General features: G+C 41.7%; 1 protein-coding gene and 1 long non-coding RNA gene across 4 annotated transcripts; one reads left to right on the forward strand and one right to left on the reverse strand.

Annotated features, from left to right (window-relative positions):
• Positions 1 to 119: 119 nt before the first annotated feature.
• Positions 120 to 16,032, forward strand: lpar2b (lysophosphatidic acid receptor 2b). 3 transcript variants are annotated; one of them, XM_069530045.1, is made up of 5 exons: positions 120 to 520; positions 4,405 to 4,871; positions 6,521 to 7,015; positions 9,547 to 9,806; positions 13,111 to 16,032. In XM_069530045.1, exons 2-5 carry the CDS (start codon positions 4,616 to 4,618, stop codon positions 13,207 to 13,209), a joined length of 1,110 nt encoding a protein of 369 aa, XP_069386146.1. In that variant the 5' UTR covers positions 120 to 520; positions 4,405 to 4,615; the 3' UTR covers positions 13,210 to 16,032. The 3 variants fall into 3 exon arrangements, with proteins under 3 accessions (XP_069386146.1, XP_069386147.1, XP_069386148.1); XM_069530046.1 differs by lacking the exon at positions 120 to 520 and adding an exon at positions 2,091 to 2,275; XM_069530047.1 differs by lacking the exons at positions 120 to 520; positions 13,111 to 16,032 and adding an exon at positions 2,188 to 2,328 and having other exon boundaries at positions 9,547 to 12,932.
• On the reverse strand, positions 15,463 to 17,434 carry LOC138411133 (uncharacterized). The gene is made up of 2 exons (XR_011243789.1): positions 17,296 to 17,434; positions 15,463 to 16,589 (listed from the first exon to the last, which is right to left on the reverse strand). It is a non-coding gene; the product is annotated as an uncharacterized lncRNA (long non-coding RNA).
• Positions 17,435 to 18,642: the final 1,208 nt, after the last annotated feature.

The raw sequence follows: 18,642 nt of genomic DNA on the forward strand, positions 1-18,642 counted from the left end.
AACAGACAGACAGATAGATAGATAGATAGATAGATAGACAGGTAGATAGACAGACAGACAGATGTCGTTGGCTCCTCCTCCTCCGCCTCCTCCTCCAACACGGAGCAGCTGGGGGCGGGCACCGGGCTCTCAGGTTGGCGGAGGGATACAGCTGCGGAGCCGCTCCTTTGTGACGGTGCCGCGCCCTGTCTTCGCTGCGCCAGGACTCATCTCACAGCGGATCAATGCGCACAGGTAACAAACTACCGGAAATCAAGGCGCGCGCTGCGGAGCAGGTGAAGAAGAGAGAGAGAGAGGGAGAGAGAGAGGAAGAAGTGTGAGTAAATGGAGGGAAACTAGCAAAAGAAAAGTCTGAGAGCAGAGAAAACATCTTGCAGGAGAAAACAAAGGAGAGTTTATCATCATCTTCTCTGCTTCTGGCGCTTCTTCGTGGTGTCTCGCGCTCGGCGGACGTCAGTGAGCTCAGGTGGGAGACTCACCAGGATCCACTCGATCTCAGAGACGTGAGCTCGTGTCTGCGGTGAGTTTTCATTCTGTGTGATGGACGAGAACACTGCTGCTGTTGTCTTTTTTTAAAATTTCATTTCTCTGCTCACTTGGTCTGAAACAAACCTTCCCCCTGTGATATCTGTCTTCAGCTGAGAGACAATACTTCTCTCTTCTTGTGTTTTCATTCGATATTAACCATTATCGCGATACAATCATCATCAATAGCGATATTAAGGTTCAATATTAATCGATATACATATATTTATATCTCATGCGGTTAAAGACGATCACCTCAGATGAGTAAAATGTTCTGTTGTTGTTCTGGGGCATGAAATCTTATTTTACATTCAAACTGCTCTCTGTTCAGTTTTTGTTGTGGGCTCATTCAATGAGTTTAACTATAGATGAACTCTTAGAACAGTCAGAGGTTTAGTTGTCTCCCAGTTTTAAGGAGCGAAGGTGATTTAAAATTTAAAATAAAAACGTAGCAGCATGGATGTAGCCCAAGAGCTATTCACAAAGGTGGATTTCCTGTACGCTTGGAAATCATCTGCGACAGTCGAGCTACCACCATGCAGACTGTCTGCGGTGAGTGGACTCAGGTTATAAAGTGGACAGATGAATAGCTGCAGTAAAGAGTGAGATGATGAGAGACGATCATTTTCCTGTGAATTGACGTTGGGTGGTTTTTTAGAAAGTTGACATTTTACACCGGGGAACTTTCCCCTACAGGCAAAACGTTTCTCAGAAACGATGCTGCAACAAGTTTCTCAGACTTAAATATACAACTTTAAAATACAGACAGCAGTTTCTTGCTTTTTCTTACATTATATTTAGCCCTTTTTTTCCCCCATTTGTGTCTCCAGAGGATTTGATATGAGGTAATTCACCTAAAATGGTCCCTAATTGCAGAGCATAGCAACAAGTTTCATATTGCGTGTTCATCAGAATCTCCCTGCCTAAAAAAAGCTTCTGTAGGAAACATGTAGTTTGTGGCTTTACGCTCCTGTCAGAGGGGAGAAAAAGATTTTTTTTGTGGTAGGTAGAGCACTTTGTCTTAATCTGATAGGAGCGACGTGTCTCTGCATACATCTGTGTGATTAAATAGCCAAAGGAAATCATTACGCAGATGACACTCTGTCGTTCCCTCCAGTTGCATGTCCATATTTCACAGCTGGAAGGAAACGCTTGAGAAGAAGCACTTGATTAAAGTAAATAGACAAAGAGAGGGCTCCTGAGGAGATGAGCAGAATCTCCTCCTTTACCAGGAATCAGAGGTCGAGAGCACAATCGACCATCTCTCCCCCACTAACTCCACCTCTGCTGCAGCGCTGTGTGTGTGTGTGTGTGTGTGTGTGTGTGTGTGTGTGTGTGTGTGTGTGTGTGGGTGTGGGTGTGTGTGGTAAATCTTTCTTATTCCAAACAAAGTGAAGTTGATGTGCTGACAGAAAGTCAGAGGAGGAGCAGGGGGAGAAGCCTCGGGTGTGGCTGCTCTGGTAATGACCGGTTTGTATTCAAACTGGTGTTTACTGATTCAGTCCAGTTCATTCACACACAAACACGAGACACGTGATGTGTTAAAACACACAGTCATGCAAATTCAGGACTTAAGAACCTGGAACCACCTCAGTGAACTCAGTGTGTGGATTCCTTCTCTATAGACCATGTTTTGCCGTACGGCGTCATACCACCGGGTCACGTTTCCTTATCAGTGACAGCCTCTCTACAAGCTTCTGGCAAGACTCCTGAGGATACGAGTAGTGAAAGACGGAGGCGTCCGGTCGAGGTTGTACTCTTGACTTTTGTCTCGGCTGCTTTACTTGTGTGGTGAACTGACATGTGAGTCCATAGAACTATTGTCATTGTAGAGTGAGGTAACATTTTTTCACAAGGTTGCCAAGCGGCTTAACATTTGTAGGTGATGTTATCACCACTTGTGTTTTCTTTGTCAGCAGGATTACGCAAAAACGACTGAATGAATTTTTGTGAAAAGTGAAGAAAGAATCCATAAAATATTGTTGTGTATCTGGACAAAAGGTCAGATCCAGCATTGTTTTCTCTTTCTTTAACTTCTCTTTTTATGTTTTTTCAATTGTCAGTGAGTTCCTGATATCTAGAAACCTCTGTCTGTCTGTATGTGGAACGCATTTCTTATGAACTGGTTGATCTTATCGGCTTATTACTTAACACGTGGTTTCCCATAGAATCAATTCAGTCAGTGGCGGTAACAGGTGTACATGCACTGAACGTCACTCTTGCTCTGAGTGACGGGTACACAGCTGAAGTGTGATGGATAAACTACCAGGTGGAAAGAATTGCATTGTTTGCAGCGTCTGCAGCGGAAGTTATGAGGTCTGACTTTCTGCGATAGACAGCACGACTTACAGCTGTGGTCTAAGTTAGGAATCTCATATTTTTGTTATGAGAAGAACAAAAAATTCTGGTTTATTATGAAACTGTTGGATAAATTAAAATGTGGTGGGCCACCACAGTCTAATAATTCATGTGAAACACTGTGTTCATGTCTAATAAAGTTTGTATAAAGAGGTGACCATCGCTCTGTAACTGCTGCAGCAGGAACTCATCAACGCAAGTGACTTTGTCGATCACCGCAACAGCGCATCCATGACAACGGCAACCGAAACTCCTTTCTAGTTCTGCAGCAGGTCTTTATTTGCAGGTGCTCAATTACCGCAGGTCACTTTTACAGTTTCAGAAAGGAAAGCTGCAACCAGCCTCGTCACAGGAAGGGTTCGTGTTTTTAGGATTTGCAGCGTTGAGTGTGTAAAGCAGCTCAATCATAATAACAGTCTGCTAAAATGTGGTTATCACCCACAACACAAGATCAAAGCTATCAGCAGATTCCACTTGTCATGACGAGGAAACATTTGCTCTTGCGTTCAAGAGAAAAAAAGTTGACAGATCGTACCTCTGCCTCCTTCTCTGCGACCACATGGATGAGAACCTGTCAGTGTAACATTCTCCCACATAACACCCGCTCAGTTAGACTTATTCTATTTTGCTGTGTACTCATTCTTTCTCTACATGTTTTTCTCCTCTTTCCTCAACTGTTTTCATTGTTGGCTTAATCAAATCCTTGTCCTGCAAATCTCATACTTCAGTCTCTCAATGTCCCAAGTCTCCAAATTCTTCTGTTTTTGATTTCTCTTCACACACCCTTGGTAGAGAGTTGGTCACTGAGGTTCCCTCCCTGTGCGTGTGTGTGTGTGTAGTGTGCATGTTTGGATTGAGATTGAGTTACATAGCTGACTGTGTAATTGTGAGGTGTGTCTCTGCTGTAGGGAGCTGCTCTGCTGTTTCCATTGTTGAGAGTTGAACTCGTCCCCGGTTCTGTATGTGTGGTCGTGCTGCGCTGGCGTTCGCAAGAAAAAATGGAGAAAGTACGAGGAGTGTTGTTGACTCAAAACGCACCATGTGGCCTGTACATGTTGACTGTAAATAGAGGATTGAGGCTTGTTGTTGTTGGCAACAGTCAGAATGCGTGTCGTGAGGTGAAGTCTGAGTTCTGGTCTGAGACATGGTTGATTTTTAATGATGGCGTCCCTCATCAAGCCTCGCGTGTCCATGTCATGACTTGCTGGGACCTGTCGATATTGGCCGTTGAGCTTGGTGACAATAATTTCATGGAAATAGCTGCTGTTGCTGCTAATCAAGATTTTCTGGTTGGTGGAGAATATAATTCTTGAACCACTCAGCCTTGTAATGTAGATATATTCTGCTTGAGTGAGGAGTTTTTATTCATGTACGTAAAATACAACAAAGACCTCGTGTTTACCTGTCAGCTGTGAGGCCTGTGTCTGGGTTCGTAGAGAGGGATGGAAGTATCGCATGTATTAACTGTGGACTCGTGCTTAAAGTTTGTAGTATTAATATAAACATTCATTCCATTCACAGAATTAATACGTGAATCCAGCGCCTCCGACTTCAAACTGGATCCCTCCAGTCTTCACCCGTCCAGCTGATGGCATGCCGATCACCAACTCACCTGAGAGGGCGAGTCTGAATGGCGCTCTAGTCCTTCGCCACTGCTCACCATCTGCAACGCTGCTCTCCTCCTCCTCCGCCCCATCTCCTCTCTGATCGCCCGTCCATCCTATATTTCAACATGGATTCAATGACCGACGACAAAGAGGGATGCTACTTGAACCAAAGCGTTAAGTTTTTCTATGAGAAGAGCGGCAAGAACATCAGCGCTACCTGGCGCACACGTGACTATGTGATCGTCACCATGGGAATGACGGTCTGCCTCATTGTGATCTTTTCCAACCTTTTGGTCATCGGGGCCATTTTAAAAAACAGACGCTTTCACTTTCCCATCTACTACCTGTTGGGAAATCTGGCTTTGTCGGACCTCTTCTCAGGTAAAGTCCTTTTACTTGATGTGCTGCTACGTTATTATTATAACTGAGGGTTCTATTTAAACTGCATTTTAACATGTTATATTCAACATCTAGTTTTAGTGCCATAGTTCAGTCAGAAAACACAACACTGACAGAGGCACTTGTGGGTGTGTTCACATTGATCTGCTTTTTTATCCTTATATTTCACAACCTTTGTAAACTCAAAACTTTTAAACCCAATCAAGCATCAAAACAATTCACCCACATCTAAAAGTGTGTTTTACTGGAGATTAGAAGAATCATTTCTGCAGCTTCGCGTCCAAATGATCTCTTTACACGATGCTCGAGGTCAACTCTGAGCCTCAGCAAAGACAAAGCTGAGATTGACGTGTAAAAAAAAATTAAAATAACACAAAACACATGGGTACCAACAACACATGTGGATATCATTATAGTTGTTATTAACTGCAGACTTGCATCTTTTAACACATGAAACATCTAGAATTGTTTTCTTGTACATGTTCTACTAATGAAAAATGCATCTTAATGTGTTTCTTACTTTGTTTTGGCACTGTCTGATTCTATAGATCTGTAATCTTTTACAGCAAGTCTGCTTTTTAAATCAGGCCTCAGGGCTTTTTATAATAGATTCATAATGAAGGTGTTCAGTGATAGAAGACCTGCGCACTCTTAAACTAAAGTGCAATAAAATTATGTTTTACAGCCACAGGACAGCAAACATGAATGTTAGAGTGTCTCTATGACTCAGGTAAGATAGATATAATTCATCAGGAGCTGGTAGGAACATCTCTGTGGTATATGTACTTTACATACAGACGTTTTTGAGTGTAGAGGCTTTGAAATATCATAATTTTCCGATGTAGTAATGCTAGTAAATCTGAAATGACGCATGTCACGCTGCTGCAGATATGTGGGTTTAGAAAACAGTGGGAATGAGTGTTTTGAGTCACATCACATTCCACTTGCGTGTTGTGTGTAAGTGAAGGGTAGTCCTGTTTAGAGGAAACACACCTCTAATACTGAGAGTTAGCTGAAACATTATATTCATAACCTGCACCATGTATATGATTTCCTATACAGTCTAAGTATATGCTGTAATAACCAAAATGCACTCTGAAGTACTTTTTCTTCAGCCATGGACTTTGTTGTGAGCTGAATGTCATGTTTATTTATATATTTCTCTTAAGATGCAGACTGTAAGTGAAGCAACGTAAAACCAGATGTTGCTTGAGATAAAGATATTTATTGTGAGGAGGTTAAAAGAGGAAACGGGGCGAGCGGGTGCTGTTTAAATCAAACAAATACATTGAACAAAGAAAAACGGAGTTACATTTATTTAAGTTAAATCAAAAATGCAAACAAAACCCAGCTGCCTGTTCCAAACCAAAAAAACAGCAAACACCAAACAATGTTATCATAGAAAAGAGGAACAATCTGTCTGGCAAGCTGAGAAATGATCTGGCTCTTAACACCTTGCAGTCGTGATTAGTTTATCCAGAAAATGGGCCAGTCTCACATAAAACTTCAGTTAGCCAGTCAGTTGTTATTTAAAGAGTTGCATTAAAAAAATGTGAAAAGGTTTGTGTTGCAATGCCTTGTCGCTCTGTGTAAGATTTCTCTGTAAGGTGTCGTCACTCTTCTCCTCGCAGGTATCTCCTACTTCCACCTGATGTTTCACACTGGCCCCTGGACCATCAAACTGTCTAAGCACCAGTGGTTTGTGCGACAGGGGCTGATCGACACCAGTCTGACGGCCTCGGTCCTCAACCTGCTGGCCGTGGCCGTGGAGCGTCACCAAACCATCTTCAACATGCAGCTGCACAGTAAGATGAGCAAGCGGCGGGTCTTCATCATCATTGTGTTCATCTGGCTGGTGGCGATAATCATGGGCCTCATCCCCACCATGGGCTGGCACTGTCTCTGCGACCTGGACGAGTGCTCCACCATGGCGCCGCTGTACAGCCGCAGTTACCTGGTGTTCTGGGGCGTCCTCAATCTCATGACCTTCTCCATCATGGTGGCAGTCTACACCCGCATCTTTTTGTATGTCAGGCACAAGAGCGAGCAGATGTCACGGCACACGTCCCAGATAAGACACAAAGATACGGTGTTCAACCTGATGAAGACTGTCTCCATGATCCTGGGTGAGGGAACGCACGCACACACACACACACACACACACACACACACACACACACACACACACACACACACACACACACACACACACACACACACACACACACACACACACACACAAAACTTCTGGTAAATTCGCATCAGCTGTTATTTCATTCTACTCCTTTTGGTATGTTTGAAATTACAACATCAGTTTTCTCCGCTGTCAACAGTCGGATTGTGTTTTCATTCTTTGTGCGGACTCATTAGAAATTTGACTCAGCATTTCCTGTTTCAGCAAACAAACTGAAAAAAGGAAATATAAGTCATGATTTTTCTTTGTAAGTCAGTAAAAATGTGAAACATGACTAGAATTCTGTAGAGCTTGGGGGGGGGGGGGGTGTTTAGAAACAGAAAAAGTTAGAAAAAAAACATCCCTTAGAAATCAACATCACAATTGAATGAGTCCTATCTTGGCCCATGTTCCATCCTTCCACCCAGTTTTGTTGAAATCTGGCCAGTTGTTTTTCAGATACATTCTTTATTGTCACTTTGCATCTTTCTAACACAACAAGATGTTGTTTGGCAGCAGTCCACTTAAAAGCATATACTTAAACATTGAATAATTTGCCTAATCTTGCTGAGAATTAAACAAACGTCTGATTACATCCTTGGAGGCTCCTACCGGCTGATTTTTATCAGCCAACTGATAAATAATAGAGAAAACATTTCTCTCATAGGTCCAGCGTGATGATACTTGTACATTTTATTATTTTTGCTCATTCTACAAGAGATTTAATTTAACTTCCGGGGAAATTCTCCCTTGAATATTTACAGAGTAAACTTACAGATAAACACCCAGAGCCTCTTCCACCCCTGACTGAATCAACAGCCAGTCAGGCTCCTCTCAGCTTGTCTGTACTTGTTCAACTCCCCCAACACACACATTCACTCCTTCACTCTTTCTCCCACCCATTCCTCATTGTCTTCTGAACTGGCCGTCCTCTCCTCTCTCCTCTTCTTCCCGGCCTCCTCTGCTTCTGCTCTCGCATTTTGAACTTTTGATTAAATTCCTCAATGTTTTAAAAATGTTACATGTCTTTCTGCCGTCGCTCGGCAGCCAGGGTTCAGCACCTCTGGCATGTGAGGAGGGTGAGGAGGGTGAGGAGAACCATGAGCGTGCCCTGACAGGGAGCTGCATAGTTGTTTCTGAGACAGAAAACAGCTCCTCTCCTGCCCGTATGACACCACACACAGCGGGTGTGTAGTCATGCACTTGTATGGCTGTGAGGACCAGCTTGCCGTTTTGACCTTGAGCTTGCAGGACATTTTTACAAAGTGGGAACAGTTTGTCTGATAATCACTTCTTCCAATTGTTATTTTGGTGTCAAGTCTTGGATTTAGTTTCAAATTTGAGGTTAAACGTGAAAGCAACAGTCAAGTTTGTGGTCTGGAGCTGAGGAACGCACACTACACATTGTGTGTGTGCGTGCGTGTGTGTGTGTGTTACCACAGCATCGTCGCATCTCCATCTATAGCTTCAGCTCCCACATGCTCACATATTAATGCTGGACCTGCTGAGAATGTGTGTACATAATGAATTCCTTTCCTGCCTAATAGAGTATTATCATAATGAAACATGATCATACAGACTAAACTCAGTCCACATGCATGTGTGAGTGTGTGTTTGTGTGTACTTTTATCTTTGTGTGGACCATTCTGAGCCTGGACCTGGTGTCCTGGTGAGGACATTGTGGTTTCCCCTCATGGTTGGTTAGTATGAGGTCAGTGTTGGGGTCGGGCATGTATGCTACATCCACACTTCTCTGTTTGGGTTTGAAAACGCAACACCTTTGCCACAGATGTGCCCGACACTGATCTTTCTAGGGGAGTTTTGAAACACAGCAGTTTGGTGTCGACGAGCACGATCACAGATGTTTGGAAACAATGATGGAGACACTCGCAGCTGTTTCCCAATTGGGTCTTCTCAGTCACGACTTCAATCATCAGGCGCCTATCAAGTGACCCCATCACAAGCCTTGGCTGCCAGTGGACGAATGAAAAGTGTTGTTGACCCTGTCGTCTACAGCTGTAGTGCAGTTACATTCTTGAGTTTGCAATGATGCAACTGCTCACATGTGTGAAGCTGTTATTCGAGGAATCTGCGCGTTAACGCCTACACGCACTTGCCCAGGAAACATTAGCGGTCATATGATATTCATGTTAGTGTAGAAAAGGATTAAGACTAATGCTTGTGTGGACAGAGATTGTTTTAGTTTGAAAACACCATTTTTAAACTAGTATGGATGTTGCCTGTGTGTGTTTGGGCACATTGTCTGCAGAGGAATTTACAGTACATTCCCTCTCTCTGTGTTGCCTATCCCCCCCCTTACTTCTCCACATTCTTTACAACTCTGTTCATTTTCTTTCCTCTCCTTCTTTATCTGTGAAACTCCTTTTTTATCTGTGACTTCTCTCGTTGATTTCCAGTGCTATCACCAGGCTTGTAGTGACCTTATGTACCCTCCGTAACGCTCCTCACATCCTCCCTCTCCAGGCTGTTTTGTGATCTGCTGGACGCCCGGTCTGGTTGTGCTGCTGCTCGACGGCGTGGGCTGCGATCGGTGTCAGGTGCTGCGCTACGAGAAGTACTTCCTGGTGCTGGCCGAGTGCAACTCCTTCGTCAATCCCATCATCTACTGCTTCAGGGACAGAGACATGCGGAGGACCTTTAAGGAGATCCTGTGCTTCCTGTGTCGGCGTGGCGGAAACCAAAAGGACATCTCTGGAACTCACTTTAACACCCTGGACCATGAGGTACTGTCTGAGAGCAACGGAGTCGAGGACAGTAGTCACAAACAAAGGGACTGTAAATAATAAACCCTTGAAACCACTCTGACTGTAGACAGAGGTTATCCATTGACACATACAGTGACTGTGACAACCACACAGTTTGAATGACGCAACAGCCACGCAGACTTAACAACTTAACATTCTGTTTAAATGTGTAAAGCAAAAAATATATTATTATAATATCATCAGATTAATGAAAAAAAAAAAGTGAAACCGTCCAGGTGCAAATCAGATTTTGGAAACAGATTTAACATTTTTCTAAAGTTCAGTTCCAGTTGGTTTATTTAATATTGTTGCACTGAGAAGTTGGTAGAGACCAAAAACTAAGATAAAAGACATCACTTCTTATTTGGTACAAAATAGATTGTAATTAAGCAGCTGTTTGCTGATAAGTTCATCATATCAGCGGAAAGGTTGAAGATTCAAAACTTGTTTTTGCTTCACGAGACGTTAGAAGAGTCACTTATTGTATAGTTTAAAGAAAACGACCTCATCGGAGGCTGATTTTCTTCCGTCTTTTTATTGTCTGGTGGAGTTTTTCATTTATTCCTACGTTGCAGTACTCAGCAATTTTTTTGCTGATGAAAATTCAACCGCATTTAGGTGATAAAACTCAGTTCAAACTGAAAGTTCCTCTTTTTTCGTTAACGCATCACAAATATCAAAAAAACTTTCCCCTGGTAATATAACAATCAACAAGCTGATCCACTGTGGACAAAATATTACAGGCCAGTGTAGTGATTTATTGTTTGAAAGTGTCTGGTTTGTATATTATAGTCAAACTGTAAAGTCGTTACAGGTAAGATGTTGTTTTTCATTTTCATGCTTGAGCAAATATAAAGCAACGCCCCTTCTGCTTTTTTTCTTCTCTGTGGGCGTACGGCTTTTCCAAGAGTAACACAATGATCAATACAAAACCTCTAACTAATGCCCTGCAGTGTCACTGTGTTGCACATGTAAGCTCGCCTGCAGATTGACAGTGCTGTCTGGAGAACGAACACATGAGCTGCACAGTGCTCCGCAAACATCCTGCAACATTCATTAATTCATAATTAATGCAGAGGCAGAGAACACACAGTATGACCGTTTGCAGATGTGAACTCCAGAGAATCTCCCGCTATGTTCTCACTCCGACATTATCCAGAGCTTTCATTCTGGATAATATGAGGATGTCTGCAGTTCTCACGCACAGCTCCTCTGGATGACTTCAGGACATTATCTGGAGTTCGGTGCATGTCTGACAGCAGCGTATGCAGCTCTTAAAGAGTTCTCAAATACCGCAAAGAAAACATTTTTAATAGTTGATTAACAGTCATAACTAGAATGACGCCTTTGGAGAGCGCATATTTTCTATTGTTCTATCTCGCCACGAATATTAAGTTGTAATCCTTAGTCAGACAGCAATGAAATCATAACCTACTTAGCGGAGTTAATGAATTACATGATGATATGTGGAGAGTAGGTAAGACTGCAGTGTCTCAGTTCCAGTCACGCACACAGCTGTGGGAGAGATAAATTATTTCAGCATTGTACATCAGCTCCGAGCGCTGGATGGGACATTGTGGACCAGTTAGTTATGTTTTTGTTGAGAAACCAAACCTCTTCACAGAACAAAGGTATTGATGTGTTTGCTTTGGTTCAAATGAGGACACAATACTAACGTCTCTTACTCAGTCGTGGTCATACAAGGTGCTCATGTGACCTTGTGGTCTCTCCACCTCTTCTGCTCTACAGAGCAGAATGCTGCAATAAGCCACAGCTTCAGCCACTAGCTGGAGTTTGTCATTTTCCCATCACTCACCACGGCTGCTCCCTGCTTCGGAATAATTTATCCCACAAAATGAAAGTTGTGTGTGCAAATCGTCCTTGTTTGCCCTTGTTTGTGCTCCCATCCAGAACCGAGGCACGAATGTAACTTGAATGACCGCATACCTCCGTCAAGGCCCAACAGTCAGCTCGCATTCAGTCGAGCTGCACCACATTTCAGTTTCCTGTTCTCTGCAAATAGATTATATGTGTGATTTTCAAAACCTGTAGGTGAGAGACAACACTCAGCAGTCTTCTGGTTATTGTTTCTAGTTTGACCAGTCAGCAGGCTTTGGTCGCCCGCAAGTAAACAGTCCGTGTGAAGAAAAGAGAGGAGGAACACACCAGTTTTTAGTTAACTGTTTCTGTCTTGTCCCATCCTCCCTCTAAGGTTTGTGGAAATTGGCTTGTGGTTGTGTTTGCGTAGTCCTGCCGACAACAAACGGACTGGGGTCGGAGGTGAACATGGGGTTGTGTGTGTGCAGAGCGTCGTTTGTGCTCGACTATGGATTCCACACACGCATTATGTACGTTCATTCAGGCAGGATGTCTTGTGTTTATCAGAACACAGAGCGGCTTCGTCTCTATCAAACTCAGATCTCATAAAACGAGGCCTTAATCACTCACACTGCCTCGTTCTACAAACAGGTTTCATTCCTTTTGCCTCATGCAGTCGTTTACACAGGATTTTAAGACTAAGCGCTGGATTTGTGGATTCTCTCTGCTGCAGTTTGCTAATGTGCATGTGTGTGTTCGAGTTGTACAGTGTTTTAAACCGGTCCAGATGTGCGCTGGTGTTTAGAGTGGGTCGTGCTCCTTGCCACATTTCCTCTGACTTGTTGCTCTGGCATGTGTGTTTGTTGGAGACACACACACGCGCGCACACATGTAGCATGTTACTGCTGCCAACAGGAAGAGCAGTCATGTGCAGTGTGTGGGTTTTGTGTGTTCACATTTATGTTTGAAGACGTTTTATTTTTTATTGTCAGAGAAGAGTGGGGGGAAAAAAGCTTTTAAACACATTTATGAATAATTTCAGATTAATAACTCTTAAGTGCTCTGGAGGGGAATCTCATTACAAGAAGCTTTTATAGGGAAAGCACTGTATTCATAGAACTATATTCTTTATTCAGATAAATCATCATGTGGATACTTACTTTCATATTATAACTTTAACTGTTGGTATTGTTTGTACAGTTCAGGAACATTTTCACATTATCCCGGGTTTATTTTTGTACAACCATTGTTAAAACTCGTATGAATAAATGCTTAAATCTGCCAACAGCTGTGACGTGTCTGGTCGTGTGTGTCCGCTGCTTTTGTATCTTTTTGCCACTAACAACTCAACTAACCCATTTTCTCTTCTTTCTTTCTTTTCCATTTCATGTTCCTCTCTGCTGCTGCACCTTGGACTCATTCCAACCTCACTCTCTCCATCTGTCTCCCCACCTCTTGTCTGTAGACCTATAAGTCTCGTTCTGAGATGCCGATACAGAGGAGCAACGGGACGCCTCTCATCCACGGAGGCTCGGAAGACGCACCTGCCTCCTCGGACAACTGAGGAGTTAAACCTAAACAACGAGGAACTTTCAGCAGAGAGAGAGAGGATGTGTACCAGCAAATCTGCAGATCTGTGTGTGCTCACATAAACAAACCTTGAAGTCTGTTCCTCCTCAGTCGACAGGCTGTTTATTCTGTATGTTGGATCTTTACGTCTGCTGCTGACGGAGAAGATTCATTTAGTTAATGTCTTTTGTTAAAGACAAACCTTATCAGCTTCTAATATCAGATGTTCGTGGCTCATTTGTGACGCATTGATTTGAGGAGGCGAAGGCCCCCTGTTGCCGAAGCTTTTACACGAAGACGTTTCCTGTTTGGACGTAAATAACCTGCCAGTCCCGTCCCCCCCGTCCCCCCCGTCCCCCCGACTGTATGGTGGTTGAAGAGGCAGCTAACCAAATGGAACATGTCTGCAACGGAAGAGACTGTCTCACAGCAGAAGAATGTGCAGTTACAAGGCCAGCTGCAGGCGGTGTCATGTTTAATGTCAGTTACCAGTTTATTAGGTACACCTGACTAAAACTAATGCAGTCCTGTCCCAGCGCTGGCGACACCCAGTGGTTGGAGTTATGTTTTCCGTTCGACCGTCCAAGTCTTGTGAACATGATGTTTCGAGTCCGCCTTGAGGGAATTTTTTCAAATTTGGTACAAACGTTCAGTTGGACTCAATGATGAACTGATTAGATGTTGGTGGTCAAAGGTGAAGATCACTGTGACCTCACAAAACATTTTTCTTTTTGCCCTGTGAACGCAAAATCGTAACAAAGCCTTGAGAGAATCCTGTCAAATTTGATGTAAATGTTCACGTGGACGCACAGAACCACTGATTAGGTCTGGATGCTCAAAGGACAAAGATCAAGGTCACGTCGCCTCACCAAAACAATTTTTTGGCGAGGGACTTTCTTCAAATCATCACCCAAAGAGGAAATGATAAACTTCCAGTGGCGGAAGTTTTACGATGACCTCACATCATTGTGAATGTTATGTGTCATGGAACACCTGGAGCTGCACTGGTTGGCCGAGACAACACAACCAATCATTTCAGTGGTAAATATTTTTAAGTAATGTTGATTCGTCTTTATCATAATTTTGGAGGCTGTAGTTTGTGGTGCTGCGTTCCACAGGGAGGTGTTTGGTATTTATCCTGTCCTCGTTGATTTGAATAGAGTGGACAAAATGATAGAAATCCCGCTGCAGTATAACGCAATAAATGAACTGCAGTCTCCAAAACGATTACACGATTATAAAGTTATTATAAACAGAATCTGAGCTTTATAACCTTCGTGCAGGAGGATTTATTTGTTGGTGTGTATAGAATCACCGGAAATCAGATTTTTAGGTTTCATGTGCACAAAGTCACCGAGGCTCATACTAGAGACACTCTGCATATACACAGAACTTTTATAAAGGGGATTTTATAAAGGGCGTTAACAGATGGGTTTGTTAAAAGTTGATTGAATCCTTGACTCCATGGATTACTCATAGTGTATTATCAAGACCATGTGGGTTGCCAGGTTGTGAAGGTTGTGAAACTCGCTCAGTGTTTTTAACCAAACCTCGGACATTCTGCATGAAAACCCCGTCTTAACAAAACCCTTGAGTCCAAGACGTATTTTTAAAGAACATAATATTTACTGCTGCTCTTGTTTTGATCTAAAATATATTCCATGTTTACAAACTTTAATTATCAATAGTGGCATTAATTTATTACACAGATTGTATTATTTAAATTGAAGACGTCTTGGTTTATTTTATTTAGTTGTATCGGTAAAAAGAAATCAATAAAGAAAGTTATAAAGATGAAAATACAGAGGATTTAGCTACATTTCTCACAACCTGGCAACAAAACATATTCATATTACTGTATAATCACAAATCTAACAGCATAACTCAATGATTTGTCTTTTAAAGTTAAACTTTTCTTTGGTGTCCAGAGCCCTCTCATCATTTCTTCTCTAACAAATTAGATAAATCTTCCTTGTTTTATGATTCTGGCTACATTTTAATTTAAAGAGAAGCATCTCCTGATGTTGTCAATGATTTCTTTTAAAATTCTACTTTTGATTTTACTCTGACGGATGAGAATGTGTTTGTGCCATAAAGTTCAGTGGAACCTCTGCAGTTTGACTTTTTGAAGTTTTGCATTTATACACAATGTTTTATAAACTGTTCCAATTTTGTAGTTCATAGAGTTTTTGCTGTGCGTCCTGTAAATCGTCTCTAAGCTGGAATGACACGATATGCCTCCGTCAAATGTTTGTGATGTCAAAACTTTATTTATGCTCATTTTGTGGATATTTCCTGCACTTAAACAGATTAATACCTTAAAGGAAAAACAATATTTTAAAGTTTTCATCATTTACCAGCTACAATCATTTCTTTCTGTTATGTACGACAGTAAACAGCCGAGATTTGATGCTTCACGTTTAAATGTGGTGCAGCTGATTAATACATGTCTGTGCAAACTGACATCCAGCTGTTGATGTTGTCAGTTTCCTTTGTCATAGACTGTTTATAAAGATGGACGACGCCTCGGCACTTCCTCGCGTTCTAGAAAGATCAAGCTAAAAATATCCCCGATACGAGTGCCGCCATCTTGCAATTGTTTACCAAATTTAGTTTTTTTAAAGCGTCAACTAATCATCCACTAACATGGAGGAGAAGGGGTTGATGACGGATACTGCTACCAGCCACAAGGGGGCGATCAAAATGATTTGGCTTCACTTTTGAGCACCCATCATGTCGTCCATCTTTATTTACAGCCTTTGGTCTCACGCTCCACCGTGACCGCCCGACAGTGACGTCATTAAAAACGTTGAATGCCTCTGACTCTCCTGTCGTCTTTTTTACTGACGTCTTTTCTTTCATCTCCAAACAAAAGTCTTTTTTGTCTAGTTTGTCCTTTTGCTTTGATTCCTGTTAAATGAATGGATCTCGTGAAATCTTGAAGTTTCTTCTAGATGCTTTTTGCCGATTTCTTCTCCTTTGTCTTCAACTTCACAGATGGAGAAACATCTTTTTGAGTCCTGTGCTCTTTCTTTTGTTCCTGGAGAAATGTCTTTTTTATCTGCTCTCCTACTTTTCCCAGCCCTCCTCCGTTCCTCTCCTCCTTCGTCTGACTCTTTGTCTTCCTCATGTTACCCAGAGAAAAACTTTTCTTCGGCTCTTTCTTGTCTGTTGGCAGCGAGAATCTCCTCTGGGAAGACTTTTGCTTCTTCAGGTTATCCAAGTTCAGTTTGTCCAGGGACTGAAAACTCTTCTTGCGTTTCTTATCGGGTAGCGCCCCCTTCAGGTCACTCCAGGCTTTTTGCAGAGGTGATTTCTTTTTCTTTTTCCAGACAGAGGTTGTTTTAGAGGAGGATCCACCCATCGTCAGCTGACCTGGAACAAGAGGAATAAACATGTGATCGACGCTTAACATGAAGGGTTAGATTTTTCTAAAGAAACTAAACAAATGTTTAATGCGAAAATTACTTTAATTAATAATAATAATTTCAAATTCTTCCTTTATTAATGATTAAATGACTAATAATTATTAGCAGTTTAAAGTTGAGGTTATTTTATAAACTTTAGTGTTTATGAATTAAGTTATTATATTTTTTTTAAATTGCTGAACCTGAAATAAACCAAACGTTTGAAAGAAATCAAAGTCAACTATATTTAAATTGTAACAATTAGTCTTCATTATTAAGTTAAACATTTTGTCTTGTAAAATTTTAATTAATTTTAGATAAAGGTGATTGATATATATTCTCATTTAATTTATTATAAACATGAAATCAGACTTAATAACCTGAACAGGTTGTGCTTTCAATTACTTAATATAAAGTTTCACCACATATTTTGGCATTAAAATAAAACTCACACTAATACATTTTATACAATGAGTTACACAAGAGATGACCACACTAACAATAGGAAATGCAATAAATAAAGCATTTTAAATAAAATAAAAAAAGAAAGAGAAGGTTTTAGATTTTGACATTTCTAATACTAATTTAAACCAAGAGTTACCTCCAAAGAAAATGTATAGTCTCACAAAGTTATGGTCTGACAGTGAACACAACATGTAGGAACACAAACACACCTTATCTCTTCTCCACGTTCGGTCACAGCAGAACTCAGATGTTTTGACTCCTCAGTGTCGAGCTGGAGTGTAAATATAACTTCTCTTTATAATGTCACGTATCTGATGAACCAGGTCACATCCTCAGTCTGAGCCTGCACCGACTCGAAGAGAAGCCACAGCTGCTGAACACAGGTATTCTACATTTCCTGATTTATCTTCTACTCGTCCACAGAAAGACAATTAACCTGCTCAGTCACATTCTCAGAGACCGAAACTGCTTCCAGCTCCAACAGTGGTTGGCTCTTATAATGCGTATGGACGCTTCTGTAAAGGATTGTTGTGGGTTTTTTTGTTTTAGAGATTATTTTATGACCCTTGAAAGTATCGTGAGTGTATTAGAACAGTGGACAAAAGATTATTACAGTAGAAACTGTGGAGGCCTGGAGGGAAACTACTATACAGCCAAACTGGAGGGCACTGTTGGTGCATGTCTATCAACCAGTGCTCCATGTTTCAGCAATTAGACTCAACCAAATCCAGGGTTTCTTCCAAAGTCACAGTGTTTTTAGTACCTGTCTGTGTTCCACTGTAATTTTCCTGTTGACATCAGAAACTTCGGATTTCTGAAGCTTCTGAGCAAAACCTGCATCAGTGTTTTAATCAGACTTTGAAAATGTGAATCCGTGAAAACATTCAGCTACTTTTATCTTTATTTAAAACAGCTTGTTGTCCCAGAGATCAAGTTTTGTTTCAGTCAGAGCAGAAGTACAAAATTAACTTTAAATACTTGATACTTATAATCATGTATATTTGCAACCTGCAAACATGCAGCATTTACCACTTACAATCATGACGGGAAGCATCAGATACAGTCTTAACGCAATGTTTGATTTATAAATGATTAAATCTGCTCATTTATTTTTTATGATCATAACAGCTATATTTCAAAATCACAATAATTAGAATATAAAACTCTTTAACTTAGCCCGGAACAATCAAGCATTTCATATCATTCTTTTCCAGAGACACTTAACAATAACAATTAAAAGGGGATTCGATTGTTGCAGGAGATGTTTGGATCAACCTGGTGTTTGTACCCACAGTCCTCTGCTGCTACAGCTGTGCCTTGCTCAAGGGCACCTCCGTGTGGGGGAAGTGGGCAGAAACAGTTGATTTCTCCATTTTAAGTTGCTCTTCACTGCAAAAACTATTCACCTTAAACTGAAGGAGGAGTTTTTACCTGAAGTTGTTTCTGCTTTAACTTCAGTGAAGACACACGAGCACTTTTATTTTTTCCGTCACATCCTCATTTGTCCACGCGTGACGTCTGTGGGGGCGTGGAGCTGACTGACGACGTCAGCGAGG

The sequence above is a fragment of the Paralichthys olivaceus genome, chromosome 8 (assembly GCF_024713975.1).
Source record: "Paralichthys olivaceus isolate ysfri-2021 chromosome 8, ASM2471397v2, whole genome shotgun sequence".
In the NCBI taxonomy this organism is placed as follows: Eukaryota; Metazoa; Chordata; class Actinopteri; order Pleuronectiformes; family Paralichthyidae; genus Paralichthys; species Paralichthys olivaceus.

Bases quoted from the DNA above. Each gene is read 5' to 3' on its own strand.
- lpar2b (XM_069530045.1), top strand. From the start codon at position 4,616: ATGGATTCAATGACCGACGACAAAGAGGGATGCTACTTGAACCAAAGC. The intron at 7,016-9,546 runs GTGAGGGAACGC...CTCCCTCTCCAG, and splicing joins GACTGTCTCCATGATCCTGG to GCTGTTTTGTGATCTGCTGG. The intron at 9,807-13,110 runs GTACTGTCTGAG...TCTTGTCTGTAG, and splicing joins TTAACACCCTGGACCATGAG to ACCTATAAGTCTCGTTCTGA.